Below are 16,097 nucleotides of genomic sequence, written 5' to 3' on the forward strand. Positions count from 1 at the left end.
CAACAGATAGTTCTTGGCTGTTGGCTAGACTCAGGGCAGTGTGCTAGATGCTGGGAACACAGTAAAATGGAAAATAGTCTCTGCCCTTGAGGAATCAGATAGGATTAACTGATCAACAGGTACACACATTGATTAAAGGTCTTCCTTCATGGCTTAGTGGTAAAGAATTGGCCTGCCAATGCAGGAGACGTGGATTCGATCCCTGGGTCAGGAAAATCCCCTAGAGAAGGAAATGGCAACCCACTCCAGTCATCCTGCCTGGGAAACCCATAGACAGAAGTCTGGTGGGCTACGTACATACCATGGGGTCACAAAAGAGTCAGACACAACTTAGTAACAAAACAACAACATAGATTAATAACTTCAGTAACAGCTGTGTGTTCTTACTAGATGTCTGGTGTTGTGCAAAGCACTCCACATGGATTGGTTCCATTTAGCTGTAAATAGCCTTCTGGGACAGTTGTTCCTGTCCCTGTGTTACAGATGGATAAACTGACGCCCAGAGAAGTTATGCAACATCCTCAGGTCACAGAGCTAGTCAGCAGAGCTGAGACTGGATTTAGACGGATTATTTCCAAAACTTGTACCCAGCACATTGCCTACCACACAGCAGGTGCTCCGTAAATACTACTGACTGATGTGCTGATACATGTTTGCAGGCCAAGGTAGTGTATGCCAAAGACTTCAAGTGTGATGCTGAAAGTAAATATTGTGAATTTTGGAGGAGACAGAACGAAGCCAGAATTGGATCATCTGGAAAGATTTCATTAAAGGGACCTTTAAACTGGACTTTCAAGGGAGATGAGGAGACAGGAAAATGCCTTTAAGACAGGAGAAGTGACATGGGGGTGTGGGTATGGAGTCAGGAATGTCCATAGAGGATACAGAAAGCAGAGGACAGAAGAGTTGAACTAAAGGGAAAGATTCATTGCATGGTGGGATGAAAGAAGTTGGGGAGAGGGGATGCTTCAGACTGTGGAGTGATTCAGATATGCATCAAAGACTCAAAAAAGGTTTTGAGTCAGATAAAGTGTATAATGAAGGTGGTGATTTAAGGAAGAGTAATCTAATGGCCAGGTATTACAATGAATTACAGGGGAAAGAGAGATGTAGAAAGACTTCTGAAAGACTCTTATGACAGAGGTAGAGGTGTTAAAATAATGAACACTGCTTCACGTAGCATCAACTTCCTAACTGAAATAGAATTCCTCTAGCACCTCTGATAAGCATTAGGTTCTTCAGTGCTGAGAACTTCTAGTAGGATTAAGCAAAATCCCTCACAGGTAACAATGGAAACAGTGAGAGATTTTATTTTCTTGGGCTCCAGAATCACTGCAGATAGTGACTGCAGTGAAATTAAAAGACACTTGCTCCTTGGAAGAAAAGCTATGACAAACCTAGACAGCATATTAAAAAGCAGAGACATTACTTTGCCAACAAAGGTCCATCTAGTCAAAGCTATGGTTTTTCTAGTAGTCATGCATGGATGTGAGAGTTGGACCATAAAGAAAGCTGAGCACCAAAGAATTGATACTTTTGAACTGTGGTGTTGGAGAAGACTCTTGAGAGTCCCTTGGACTGCAAGGAGATCCAACCAGTCCATCCTAAAGGAGATCAGTCCTGAATATTCATTGAAAGGACTGATGCTGAAGCTGAAATTCCGATAGTTTGGCCACCTGATGCGAAGAACCAATTTATTAGAAAAGACCCTGATGCTGGGAAAGATTGAAGGCAGGAGAAGGGAATGACAGAGAATGAGATAGTTGGATGGCATCACTGACTCGATGGACATGAATTTGAGCAAGCTCTGGGCGTGGTGATGGACAGGGAAGCCTGAGGTGCTGCAGTCCATGGGGTTGCAAAGAGTTGGACATGACTGAGTGACTGAACTGAAGAATACTGGCACTGCTACAGTTAAGAATAGTGACAGTACCTTTTCTAAGCCCCATGTGTCAGACACTTTACATACATTATTGGGTATATTTCTCATAACCTTGCACATCGTAGAGGACATTGCACACATCTGAGTTTACCTTAAGCAAATAATATCCTTCGTCCTGGGTGTAAACAGAGGAGTCAGCCACCAGTGGGAGAATCTTTACTACCTACAGAATTAACTGGCTTTTTAAAAAAATTGTTCTTAAATAATATGATGATCTTTTATACTCTCACTTATGTTTTCATAATGATTTTAATTTAAAATGTTTTTAAAGGGCTCAGGAAAGTACATTTTAGGAAAGAACCATGACTTGAAATCGTTTCTGTGTTTCTCACAGATAAATTTGGGCAGCGGGCATTTGTGGGCAAAATTTGCATGGATTTGAATGACCTTGTTCCAGAATACAAAGAAACCACAGAGGAATCAATCAAGGAAACAGAGAGGTATGTTTGTCTTGATTTATCTTATGGATGGAGTTACAGATGGAGAGAAGAAACCCCTTTAACCCAGGCAGAATGTGCACATATGTCACTGGGTGTGTCTAACTTATATGAAATTGACCTGATCCTTAGGAAAATGTTGCATATCAATACTATTTTTGTATATCAAGTTATATTTGAAAGCCTCTGGGTACTTACTATACTTTAGTAAGGGCAAATCCCTTTTTTTTTTTTTTTCAAATCCCTTTTTAAAATGAAGGATTTTTTAAAAAGTGAATGATTTACCTACTTCATTATAGATCTGGGTTTCTCCTGTAGGTTAAACTTGTGTTGAGTGTCTGTGGCCAGCTCATTAAATTACTTTTGGGTATAGGTTATGCTATTGCTTGAGATCATGTGCTTTTGTTATATTCTTTTTATTTTATATGGGGATATGCTACTGGTGGCTCAGAGGTTAAAGCATCTGCCCGCAAGGCGGGAGACCTGAGTTTGATCCCTGGGTCGGGAAGATCCCCTGGAGAAGGAACTGGCAACCCACTCCAGTATTCTTGCCTGGAGAAGCCCATGGATGGAGGAGCCTGGTGGGCTATAGTCCACGGGGTCGCAAAGAGTCAGACACGACTGAGCGACTTCACTTCACTTCATGCTACTGATGCCATAGGTACTTTTTCTACATATATATATAAAACTTTATTTATTGGCTGTGATAGGTCTTCACTGCTGCTCTTGGCCCCTCAGTAGTTGTGGCGAGTGAGAGCTACTCTTGTTTGTAGTGTGCGGGCTTTTGATTCTGGTGGCCTCTCTAGTTTTGGAGCATGGGTTCTGGGGCATGCAGGCTTCAGTAGTCGTGGGTCCCATGCTCTAGAAAACAGGCTTAGTTGCTTTGCAGCATATGGGATCCTGCTCCCCAGATCAGGGATTGAACCTGTGCCTCCTGCATTGACGGCAGACTCTCCACCACTGAGCCCCCAGGGAAGCCCTTTTCCTACATTTCTTTAATGGCTTTCTCACGGTACCTTGAGGATTTCACAAGGAACTGTGTTGTATGACACTCAACATGCAAGAAATATAGAAGGAAATTCTTTAGCTTTATACCTTCCCCAAGACCAAATGTATCCTGATGCAAAGTTCGAGAAGTCCAACTTTTCTCCATTCCCCAGGCCTCCACCTTAAGCGTGTCCTCTGAAAACAGTGGTTTAGAGGTTCCTATGTGCCCGTGGAGAGAAAGAAGTACACATTTTCCTCTTAGCATTTCGCCATATGCTCAACTTTTCTAGGAATCTGTGTGTGTGGGAATGTGCTGTGTGCTAATTTGCTTCAGTCGTGTCTGACTCTTTGTGACCCTATGGACTATAGCCCACAAGGCTCCTCTGTCCATGGGATTCTCCAGGCAGGAATACTGGAGTGGGTTGCCATTCCCTTCTCGCGGGGATCCTCCAAACCTAGGGATTGAACCCAGGTCTCCTATATCTCCTGTGCTGGCAGGCAGGTTCTTTACCACTAGTGACACCCGGGAGGTCTTGTTTGTGGGTATAGTGAACCCTAATTCATATTTTATTCCTAAACAAAGTAACACCAGAAGATAGGAAGCTATAGTTTGTAAATATTTCCAGCCAAGGCAGAAACAGTCAATTTCATTGGCCATATAGATACCATCATCCCCGCTGATATAATTGGTAAGATCACCACCCGTCACCACCTGTTTCACAACATGTCTGGCCTAGTCCTTCTGCTTTACTCCAACATCCATGCCCAGTAGGACCTGGCCTTTGAAAATGAATGATGCTATTGTGATTGTGTGGGCAAGCAGCTTCTACTTTAGGGAAACTGAAAGTGCAGAGCCCATGGCTTCTAAACACCTCCAGGTACATAGGACCCCACGATTCTAATGTCCATGGAACATAAACGTACAGCGATATTCCCTGAAACAGAGCTTAATCTATCTGAACGCCTTGAGTGCTGTGGGAATACTTGTGAGCAGCCCAGCTGATGGTAGATGATAAAATTGTATTTCCCTGTGATTTTGCACTCCATCTCTTGGACTACAAATGAGAGAACAAAGTAATTACTACTTGTTAATCCTTAATTAGTGGTGGTGAAACATATCCAGCATTAGAAATGTTTATATTAAAATTAGGGCAAATGTAAGGATCATGGTTTTATCCTTTTAAAAAAATTATTTGAAAAATGCCTAATTTTTCTAATGTTACATTTGTTGTTTTATTTCAGATTTGTGTCAGAAATGCTCCAGAGGAATGTAAGTAAACTTGTTCCTATCTCGCTTTTGGATTGCCTTTGTGTTGACTGTAGGATTTGTTGGTTTTGGTAGAGGTTAGCCTGTATGGTGGAGAAGAAAATGGCAACTCACTCCAGTGTTCTTGCCTGGAGAATCCCAGGGACGGCGGAGCCTGGTGGGCTGCCGTTTATGGGTCGCACAGAGTCGGACACGATTGAAGCGACTTAGCAGCGGCAGTGGCAGCAGTCTGTATGGTTAGCTTATTTCATGCATGCAAAAGTATTTTCCTAAAACCTTAAATTGTTTTCATGGGGAACCCATCAGCTCAGCTTAGTAAGGTCAGGCATTTTTTTTTCTTACTTTTTCAGTGGTCTTCCCTCCCTCTCCTCTGAGACCTTCTAATTTCATAGGCTGGGTCTGTGGGAAGTGGAAGAGGGCTTCATTGATGTAGACAGATTGGTGGCCACTAGATGTTGTGGTGTGGTTTGTTAGCTATATCACCGTTGGCTCTGGCCTCTTGTACCCCCGATCGGGTCTGAAACACAGGTGGTGTCCAGCCCAGATGCCCCCGCCAGACTGCCTTGGCCCATAGATGTCATGGGCCCGGCACGTCATGTGGCCCGAAGGCCTTAGCCAGGCACCCCCGGCACAGCGCCCAGGTGCTGTGAGCCTGTGGGGGCAGAGCCGTCTTCTGCCCCACCCCCAGCAGGCTGGCCTCTGGCTCAACTGGGCAGTCTCTTAGATGGCAAACCGGACTCTTCGCTCACCATTTTTTAAGGTCTGATTGGAAACCATAGGACCCCTCAGTATTTCTTTCAGTCTCATCTTGGGAGACCTAGATGTAACTTAGTGGATCCTTAGCCTCACCACTGCCCTAAGATGTAGAAAGGGGGACAGACCACCACCCCATTTTCAGTTTCCCCAGCACTCTCCTTTGAAACGTCTCCTCTGCCTCCTAATTCTCTTCATAAAAGCCACTCAAGTCTGAGCTTTCATGTGTCTTGCATTTGAGATGGGATCTTCTTCCAATGAACTTGGTGTTACAGAAATACCCTTCCTTGTCCTCAACCATGAGCCATTTCCATGAAACCCATCCACTACTCCTGGAATGAAGGACTGTCCCCAGGGATGAAGATGTAAAATCATGCTGTGGTATGAAATGCATTTTGGGGTATGCTACACATTCAGATATCCATAGTTTCTTTACCAAGTGTTTTTGATGATTTCCAGTATCCTCGAGTGCAGCCCATAGTGACACCACGTTTTCCCCTTTCCTGCTCTGAGACTTTATTGGGTGAACTCGGAAACCTCGCGAAGGCCCGTGATTTGCACATTCAGGTGGGCATTTTGCATTTTTCTCCTGTTCGTGCCTCTGTCTAGACCTAGAAGACGTCTCTGTACTCTAAATTCTGGCAGTAATTTCATAATCTTCGTCATCTACTGTGGAAGAGTTAGGTTTCCCCACTTTCCTCTTTCAGTTCCTTTCACTGGCAATTAACATGGCATATAGGACACATTAACAGGAGAAAACAAAATTTATTATGTGCACACAGGAAATCCACATAAGTATGAGGGTTCCAAAGACAGTAAGGCAAGGTGACATATATACACGTTCTAGACTAAAAAGAAAGTAGGGATCTCAGGCTTCAAGCAGAAATAAGGTAAGGCACTGAAATAAAAAGTTACTATTTCGTAAGTAAATATGTGCTGAACCATTTTGAGCAAGTGGGTTTTGCTAGGTTCCCCTTGTCTACATACCTAGTACCTTACTATAGTTATCTCTGATAATAGCTCTTTCCTGGGACAGGCTTCCGATCTTAAGTAGGTGGTAAGGAGGAAGTTCAAAGCTTCTTCTGAATCTTTTGGGCCTTGATTAGTTTTTAGCTCAAAATAATCTACATCCAAAGTGGCACACTTTGGGGGCAGCCTGCCCTTAGCCTCATAAGAGCTCTATATAGCATCATAGGATATAAGGTTCCTTAGAGACATCACCTAAATCTAGCTTGCTATTTAGTTAAGAAACCTGAAGGTTCCTTTTGCCCTCAGTCATCTCCAATCTGGCTCCCAGAGATGAGGACATTTTAAGTAAACAGGCAGGATTAATGAGAAACTGGTTACCTGCTCTCCATAGGATACACCTAATATGTTTCTTTCCTGCTTCTCTTTTGATACTTTCTCAGTGTTCTAGTCCTTCCTTTTTGGAGGAACCACCTATTATTTGAAAAGCAGAAAGAACCTAATTTCCACCTTACAAAAATGGATTTAAAAGCCCTTTTGTTCCAAGCTTCTTAATTTAAAGTCAGGAACAAAAAAAGTATATCTTACTTTGTCATTAAATGGTTGCAATTTAGGAATAAAACACTTTCTGAAGCTTCCAGCTGGGTTAAAATTGGGAGTTGGTAGCTTCCTTTCTCCATTCAAGCTACATTACATACTGCACTAAAATTTTTCCTCTTAAGAGTTGACTATCCAAAAACAAAGGGCATGTCAGGGAAAGGCAACACATTGATCCTTTATTGTTTCGTAGGATGGAGGATTGTTAAGATTTATCTTGTTAGGGTTCATCAACTATTTTTGTCTTTCCCCATTTTTTTTTCTTGGTGGTCTGCGATATTTGAAATTTTTTATTCAATCCCATACAATTGTAGGGAAGGAAAAAATTATCTGTTACATTTTTAGGGCCCCTGACTGGGCCTGAAAACTAAACTGACAGATTAACAGGAGAAAAGCATACAGGTTTATATAAGTTTTATATGATACAAGAGCCTCATTAGGAAACAGAGACACAATGAAACATACCTGAGTATTTTTATGTTAGGTATGGTGACAAGTGTATAGTCCTGGAGGAGCAGGCTGGGTTAAGGAGTATGAAGCAAGCATAGTAAAGTGGGGAAAACTTAGCAAGCCCTGGTTCTTGGTTTCCTTTGTCTTCAGAGATAAGGATACTCCTTTCCTGTAGGTATAGGGTGGGAACCTCTCATACAAGAGTTTTATGACCTGTTTCAGGAAAAAAGGGGTGAAGGCAAGATCAGAGTAAACCATCCTACTTTCACCATTTTGTCAGATTTCTTTGGATTAAGATATTCAGTATTCCAAGGTGCCATATTTTGGGTTAGTGTGTCCTGAACCCTATCAACACACAGAAAAATTAAGTTTTTACTTGCTGGAGGTGTATCTACATGTATATGTGCATATTTACTCAAATTTATCAAAATGACACAAACCATCTGGTTTCCCTTTCCTCTCTTCCAATGTCCATGCCCATTTCTCAGTGGCCTGGATTTCCTCAAGGCAGGGAGACAGCTCATTCTTCAGATGGAACATTGTTTTCAGTCCATTGTTGTTTTTTATTTATTTGGTTATTTATACTCTACCTCAGGGAGGAAGGGAAATGGCATTGCCATTTCTGGAAGTAGTAACTTGCTCATGAGTTATTTCTTATAACATATACTATACTCATCACTGGTTTGTCAGAAGTGATTTCTGCTTTAGGTGAGGGGTTGGTATGGTGACACATCGTGTCTCAAAAACACTTTATACCATCGCAGATTTTGTGGTTCCCTGGAGAAAGGACAGTGTTGGGGCCAGGACTTGCTTCTATGTGCATTCTTATACACTCTTTCTTGATGATGTCAGGACTGTTTGTCTCTTATTCTCAAGCTATTTCCTGAAGAGGAACTCATTCTGGGAGCTGACAAAGGGGACAGAATGGGAGCAGGGTCCCAGAGTCCAAACCCTGCTTTATTCTTTATGGCAACTCATTCATACCTTTTAAATATTGCATATCTGTGAATTTTTATAAGAATAACACATTGAAAGGTAAAAGAATTTAGAAAATCACTCATCTTGCCCAACACTTATTTGCAAGATGATAAAATGGAGGTGCCAAGGAAACAACTGCCTTACCCTAAAACACATATGTAGGGTCAGAACCTGGGCTAAAATTCAACTTTTTAATTCATATTTCAGCTTTTTTATGAGTAATCCATTACCTACCATTTTGATGGCCAATGAACACTTTTCTTAAGTGACCAAAACCAGAAGAGGCAGGTGACTTATGCATAGCTAGGCTCCTGACTCTCTTCAATTAGTATTTTTTATTTTTACTTATTCTTGCTATAGTTTGAAATTTGAAAAGACTGTTAGAAAGCATTACGTGGGTTAGGATTAGAATAGTACGTATTCATATAATTATATATTCATAGTTTCATTGTCATATATAATAAGAATTGTTTTAAATAAAATACACCAACCATTCATTATTTTATTTAGGAACTTGGACACCATCCACATCATTTGGGGGTAGGAAGTATAATTTCTAATGGCATTTTACATTAAAAAACTGAAAATGTTATTTCTTTTCTTGTAGAGTCATATAAGTGAAAATCGTGAGGAAGTTAAAGCTGTGGAAAACTTATACCCTGGTTATAAAAACTACACAGATGTGTATGATAAAAACAATCTTCTGACAAATAAGGTAAATTGCACATCATGATACAATCTATATGAAGTAAGGCATATTTATCTAAATTTAAAAATCTCAGTAGTAATCTTCAGACTTCTGTAACACATGCATTTCCCAAATAAAAAAGTACACAGTGTGCATATGCATGTGTGCAAACAATTAAAAATGGGCCTGAAGTTTCATCCCTGATGAATAAATCATTAAATTTATTGGTAAATAAATCTAAAAAATTCTTTGAGAGTGGGAATGTCATTTGGTCCAAGGACATTTTTGTCAGTATCCATTAGAATGTAAATGTGTATCTCTTTGAGTTAGCAAATGTATTTCTGAAGATCCATTCTGTAAGGAATATGAATAGGGATGTTAATTACATATCAAAGTTTAAAAATGGCTATCAGTGAGGAATTGTTTAGATTATAGAACGTAGATAATTAGAATTTTACCCAACATTCACAAAGAATGAGGTATACAAACCTACAAGGAAGGGTGTTTGTAGAAATATTGTTTGATGTGTGTTTGTATATGTGTGGGTACATGCTCGCTTAGCAAACTGCCTGGAAGACACACACTGAATGTTAAAAGTGATCCTTCCTGAGGAAGCAGAGGACTTTTGACATTTTTAAACATTCTAAGACTGCTTTTTTAAAGAAATGAGTATGTATTATATTTATAATTAAATAATTTTAATTAAAATTAATATGAGTGAGGAGAGATCTCATTACAGCAATATATCCCCTGGCCTTGGCCTTTAACGAAATGTATGAAGTGCATGGAAAGTTTAATTATTATGGCAAATGAATTCTTAGGGACTATGTGAACAGACATCTGAATATGATTGGTTTCAAAGGTTAGTATTCTGCATAGATCTTGTTTATGCTACATCGTAATTTCCACCCTACTCTACATCTATTTCCATATGATTAATAAATTAGCCTTCAATTTGCATGTTAATTGTATTTGCACAGAGGTTGGAAAGATTTTATTTTAATGATAATTCTGTGGTCATTGAACCATGCTCCCCAAAGAAGATAGCTATTTAAATACAGGCTTTATACTGACAGAAAAAGAATTTTGTAAGAGTAAAGTCTTATTCAGGAAAACCCACAAGTATTATCAGGATTAAAAATTAAGAGAAGTCTGATGTGTGCAGTGCCGGCCTTCTTGAATCAATTTTACCAGCTAAATACCTGCTTGTGAATGAGGACTAACTTAAGCACTTTGAAGTGGTAGTCTCCACCTGGAATGCTCTTCCCTCCAGACAGTGATGGCACATGGCTGCTACCTTTCAGAAGAAGAACTGGATGTATTCAGGGAACGAGGAGCGTCCATCTCGCACTGTCCCAATTCTAACTTATCGTAAGTAGGCAATTATGGATTGGTAGATCATGAATGTTTGGACTGCAAAGCAGCAGCCATATAGCTTTTGTTTTCTGTCATTCCTCTAGTATCTCTCTTCTGTAGTCATGTTCGATTGGGATGTGAACTAGATAGAAGGATGCCTGTCTGTACTACACTGGGGAGACTGAGAGCACTTAAAAAAGAGGCGAGTTTTTGCAGAGTATACATTTGAGGAGCCCCACATCTCTTACAATTTCTGAGTTTGCACAAAACAGAACAATAGGAAACAGAGAGTTCAAAACCAATAGCACTGAGAATTTAGAGCTAAGGACCGAAAGAGTGTGTATGCCAACCAGGTGTTCTAGGGAGAGGGTACTGACCTCTCATTACTTTGTGATGTACAAACTACCAGAAATGGTGCAGTGCTACCAGAAGCCATCACCCTTCGGTAGATGTTATATGTTATGCTGTTGTTATCTGACATGATGCACTTAGGAGGGACCCTGTCCTGTTAATTCCCCAGGATGGAGAACACTTTATTTACAACTTTTTTTTAACCTTTTGAAAAGTTATAGGTGCACAAGGGAATCAGATGAAAGTTGCCTGTATCTTCACGAAAAAAACCCCACAGACATGGAAATGCTGCATCTAATCTTGGGGAACTCATGGATACCATAATGCCAACCCATGAATGCTAGGCTAAGAGTTCCTGTTCCAGGATTTCATACAGAAAGGATCTCTCATTTCTGGTGTTAGTTGACCTAGAGCAGAGCGAGAGGCAGGTTGCGGTGGATCATTCATATATTCATTCAATAAATTTCTTAGTTTCTGTTAGATTTTCATTTTTTTGAGGATTACTTTATATCCTTCCTCATTTTGAGTTCTTGCAGAAGCAGAACATGGCATAAGGATTTACGTGCAAGTAATTTATTTGGGAGGTGATCTCAGAAAGCACCTTTAGTAGAGAGAGACAGAGAAGGGAAGGAAGTCAGTAAAGAGAACATTACCAAGCAGGTCATCACCATGGGCTCCTGGGATTTAATCCTCCTGGAATACGCAGGGAGCCAGTGTAGACCTCAAGGACACCGTGCCCAAGAGGTGGGGGAGCTGAAGTAGTTATACCCAAACTTACCAGTGGAGGGCTGCTGGGTCAGGGCGAAGGGGCATGGAGTCTCTGCAATTTCAGACCTTCCCCAAAAGAGGGCAGAGCAGATGCAGCTTTGTGAGAGAGCCTCCAGGCAGAGAGGAGATGGTTCTGGCTGTCGGAAGTCTGGGGACTCTGTGAATGAAAAAGTTCTAGTCAGTGGCAGTATAGGAAATGCACGTCAGCCATGGCAATATATTTCTGGAGTGTTTTGAGAGGTTCCAGAGGCTTTTAGTTTTCAGACATAAAGTGATCATACCTAACAGAATCTTGCCTATGTACATCTTAGTGATCATAGTTATGGTCTAGTGACCAGTTAGAGGAAGGGTTTAACATTCTACGAGTTTAGTTACACAACACCTAAATGAACACATGACTCAGCTTTGCAAACTGAGGTTTGAAGTTAAATTTTTCTTTATAGCTAATGTTTTGGTTTGAATGGTCACTGCCATTCTTTCTCCAACAACTTGCATTGTTGAGAGATTTCTTGCATGTGCACTGGGCTTTGAAAATGATAGTAATGTGCATTTTCAAGCAAACCATTTTGACCTTTGCATCTTCACAGACTTCTGAGGATCGCTTTAGTTTTTGCCTCTTTAGAAAGGCGCCACATCTGTTGAGCTCAGGGTCACGATGTCTGAAATCTCTCCTAGTTGCTGCTGTCCTCAGAAGCAGCATTTGATTCATCAGGCCCTGACTTACAGCCTACATCCCCTCTTCCAGTTTTACCCCTCTTTCTTTGCCCTTGCAAATCACTAGTCACTGAAGGCAACAAATGATTCCAGGAAGAGAGGAAAGGCAATGCTCTATAATTTCTACTTCCTAGCACAGAAGGATGGGCTGCTTGAAAAAAAATTTTTTTTGACAAGTTGCTAACACCATATTGTATAATTGAAATTTGTTAAGAGAGTAGAACTTGTAGGTTCTCAACAACAAAAGGTAAATATACATGAGGTGATAGATGTTTCAATGGGGAGAAATCCTCTCCCAGTGTATACATATATCAAATTATCATGTTGTATACTTTAAATATCCTATAATTTTATCATTTATATCAACACATTATTGACCATGGGATTTTTGCAGAAACTAATGCTTGTGGCTGGTGATTTGTTATATAAGTGAATATTGAAATATCTCTAATCAATAACGTTCAGGTAACAAAAGATGTATTAATACGTCTCTGGTCAATAAGTTGTTTATAAAGCTGAAAAATATATTCCATTGAACTAACTGCAAGATTTAAGTTCTTATTTATTTTTCCTTACACATAATCCCCCGCTCTCCTTTCTAATTCTTGCTGTTTTGTTTTTGATCCTTTTTTACGCCAGGCCTCAGAGGGTCAGGTGTGACTAATGTGTTTGTGTCAGCATTAGAGCTGAGACAATGGGAATCACAATTTTCAGTGACATCACCATTGTTACCATTAGCGTCCTTCTCTTGTTGGCCCCGTGTGGGGGGTCTCCTTGTTCTGACCGTCTCCTCTCTCTGCAGGCTCAGCAGCGGCCTGCTCAATGTGCCAGAGGTCCTGAAACGTGGAGTGAAGACGGGGCTGGGTACAGGTGAGTAGCTTCCCATTAAGAGCCATGGCAAAGTGGTTGATAAAGTACCTAACTTTCTGCTGTGACTAATTTTCAAGTAACAGTTCTATGTTTTAAAAAACTTTTTATTTTCTGGCAGTCACATCTTGTGCTAATGAAATAGTGAGGTTGGAAGCAGTAAGAAAATATGTGCAAAGGGAAACGTTTTGGTTACATTAACCTCTTGAAAGCCATTATCCATGTTTATATTCAGACACAGGGCTATAAAAGGATAAGCCTTTCTCAAGAGATTCTTTTTAAAAAGTCCTTGTTCTTCTTTTTGTTTTGTCCTCCTTGCTAAATTTCAATGGCTTGGATTTTTATGTTTTTAGTCTTCAGTAACTGTGTCATCATAAATACTGTCTCAAAAGAAAATTATTCGACCTTGTGAATAGTGAGCACAAATTCAGTCTATGCCATAATGGAGACTCTGAGATATGTTAAAAAACGTGCTTTGCTTTTAAGAAGTTTTTAACAAAATGAGACTCTGATTTCCACAGGCAGTCTGATGTTTGCTCGGCTGAAGGACAGTCTAGGTGGCTGATGAATTAGTGGCGTCTCCTTTTTCTCAAAGTACATTTTAATTGCTTTTCCTGAGTATGCCTAGTGCTGCTCACTTTGGAAGGGAGTCAGGCCCAAATGTCTAGGCATCTGCTATGACCTTTCCTTATCATTAGGTATGAATGAACTAAAAAAAGATTTTTAAATGGCTTTGGGGCACAAGGTCTTATTTTTCATTCTTGATTCATTTGTCTTACTGATTTGTAAGAGCACCAGGATGTTTGCATATTGAAAATAATGGTTTTCATCATTTTTTGCAACAACTCAAGTCTCAGTTCATTTTTATACTAAACAATATTGGTAAGACTACCATAATAAAATTTATAATTTTAAAGAGGTGTGCTAGATTAGAGGTTTTCCTCAGTTTTACATGAATCAAAGCAACTGAGGTTTTTTTTTTTTTAATTTGAATTTAATCACTGAGTTTGTGTAATACTTGGATGTAGTTTCAGGTATTAAGGTAGGAAACCAGTTGTTTTTACTCTGACAGAAAACCTTTAATGTATAGGGAAAAAAATGGTCAAGAGTTTTTATCAATGGAAAATTTAGTAGAAATGCAAAACTCAGATGTTACTTTGAGATTTTCAAGGAGTTTGGTCTCCACAACTTTAGTTCCTCACATGACTTCCAGTTCTTGAGTTTGGGTTGCATAGTGATGATCTAAAATGATTATGTAGAGCTCTGTCACTTATTAGCCGTAAGACCTTGAGCAAAATACCTTAATTTTCTAAAACTTCATTTCCTAATTTCTATAACAAGAACAACAATAATTATAACAATATCTGCTGCATGCTTGCTTTGAGGCTTAAATGAAAAAACTGCATGTGATGTGGTTAGCCGGCACATCACCTGGCAAGTTGCATCAGTTAATAAAGATTGGCTTAAAAGGGAAAGAGTGACATTGGTTTCCTGATTATAGGTTTGATTTAATATGATATATTCTCATATGTTAACTTGGAGGATGCTGTTGCTTTTTACATAGCTATCCTATATACAACTATTTCCTAAACATGACTTTTATGCATGAACTTGTTCTTTTCCTTTGAACTTAAAAAGACTGTTTAACTTATATTGTGCCAAGAGTGTAGGTCTAAGACTGGATCATTCACTCTATCTATAACAAATAGAGGCAGATCTGAACTTTCTCATTTCTTAATTGTTAAACATGAGAAACGTGCATGATGCTTCACAAAACTGTTGCAAAACAAGAGAAAGTGGTATCAAAAATAATAAGAGGATGAACATATCTCCCATGTACTTTAGGATCTAGAATAAGAGTTCAGAATATTGCTATCATCCCTAGAGGACAAGAAAACCCTATGGCCCTATGAAAAGACCTTGAGTTTTGATGGAAAAGGAAAATTTGAAAATGGAAGAAGAAAATTGAAAAAGAAAAAATAATAAGCATGTAGACTGCTATACGCTACTGGAGGGAGACTGAATGGTACAACCACTTTATAAGAAACTGCCAAATAGTTCTCTAAAGTTGAAAATACATCCACATGTGACTCAGTAATTCCATTTTGGGTATTTACCCTAGAGAAATAAACACATATAGTTATAAAGAATATTTATAATAGCTTTATTAATAATAGTCCCAAACTGGAAATAAAGTTTAAAAACCTAACAGGAGGACAGATAAGCAGATGCAGCATATTCATACCAAAAAAAAACACCATTCAGCATTAAAAAAAACAAAGCATTGATATATACAAAACAAAAATATTTTGTTAAAAATACCGGAGAGGGTGTGGTGAGAAGGGAACCCTCATACACTTGTTGCTGGGAGGGTAACTTGGTGCAGTTACAGGGAAAACAGTATGGAGGTTCCTCAAAAAACTAAAAAGAGTTGCCATATGATCCAGCAGTCCCACTCCAGGGCATATATCCACACAAAACCGTAATACAAAAAGAGACATTCACCTCTATGTTCCTAGCAGCACTATTTACAATAGTCAAGACTGCAAACAACCTAAATGTCCATGGACAGATGAATGGGTAAAAAACAGTGTGGTACATACATATGATGGCATCTACTCAGCCATTCAAAAAGACTGAAATAATGCCATTGAAGCACTACGGGTGGACCTAGAAATTATCTAACCAAGTGAATAAGTCAGAAAGAGGACAAATACCAATATGGTATCACTTATATGTAGAATCTAAAATATGACACCAATGAACCTATCTACAAAACAGAAACAGACTCAGAGACACAGAAGGTAGACTTGTAGTTGCCGAGGGAGAGGAATAGACTGGGAGTTTGAGGGTTAGCAGATGCAAACTATTACATTTGAATGGATAAACAGCAAGGTCCTACTGCATAGCACAGGGAACTATATTCAATGTGCTGTGATAAACCATACTAGAAAAGAATATGAAAAGAGAATGTAT

General features: G+C 39.5%; 1 protein-coding gene across 1 annotated transcript in view; it reads left to right on the plus strand.

The window, feature by feature from the left end:
- Positions 1–16,097, plus strand: part of GDA (guanine deaminase) — a 95,045-nt gene that overhangs the window by 66,574 nt on the left and 12,374 nt on the right. The window contains exons 5-10 of the mRNA XM_065908151.1: positions 2,277–2,382; positions 4,609–4,636; positions 5,846–5,953; positions 8,985–9,092; positions 10,339–10,436; positions 13,057–13,124. Coding sequence (XP_065764223.1) covers positions 2,277–2,382; positions 4,609–4,636; positions 5,846–5,953; positions 8,985–9,092; positions 10,339–10,436; positions 13,057–13,124 — 516 coding nt within the window. The remainder of the gene's footprint in view (positions 1–2,276; positions 2,383–4,608; positions 4,637–5,845; positions 5,954–8,984; positions 9,093–10,338; positions 10,437–13,056; positions 13,125–16,097) is intronic.

The sequence above is a fragment of the Muntiacus reevesi genome, chromosome 17, assembly GCF_963930625.1.
Source record: "Muntiacus reevesi chromosome 17, mMunRee1.1, whole genome shotgun sequence".
Classification (NCBI taxonomy): domain Eukaryota; kingdom Metazoa; phylum Chordata; class Mammalia; order Artiodactyla; family Cervidae; genus Muntiacus; species Muntiacus reevesi.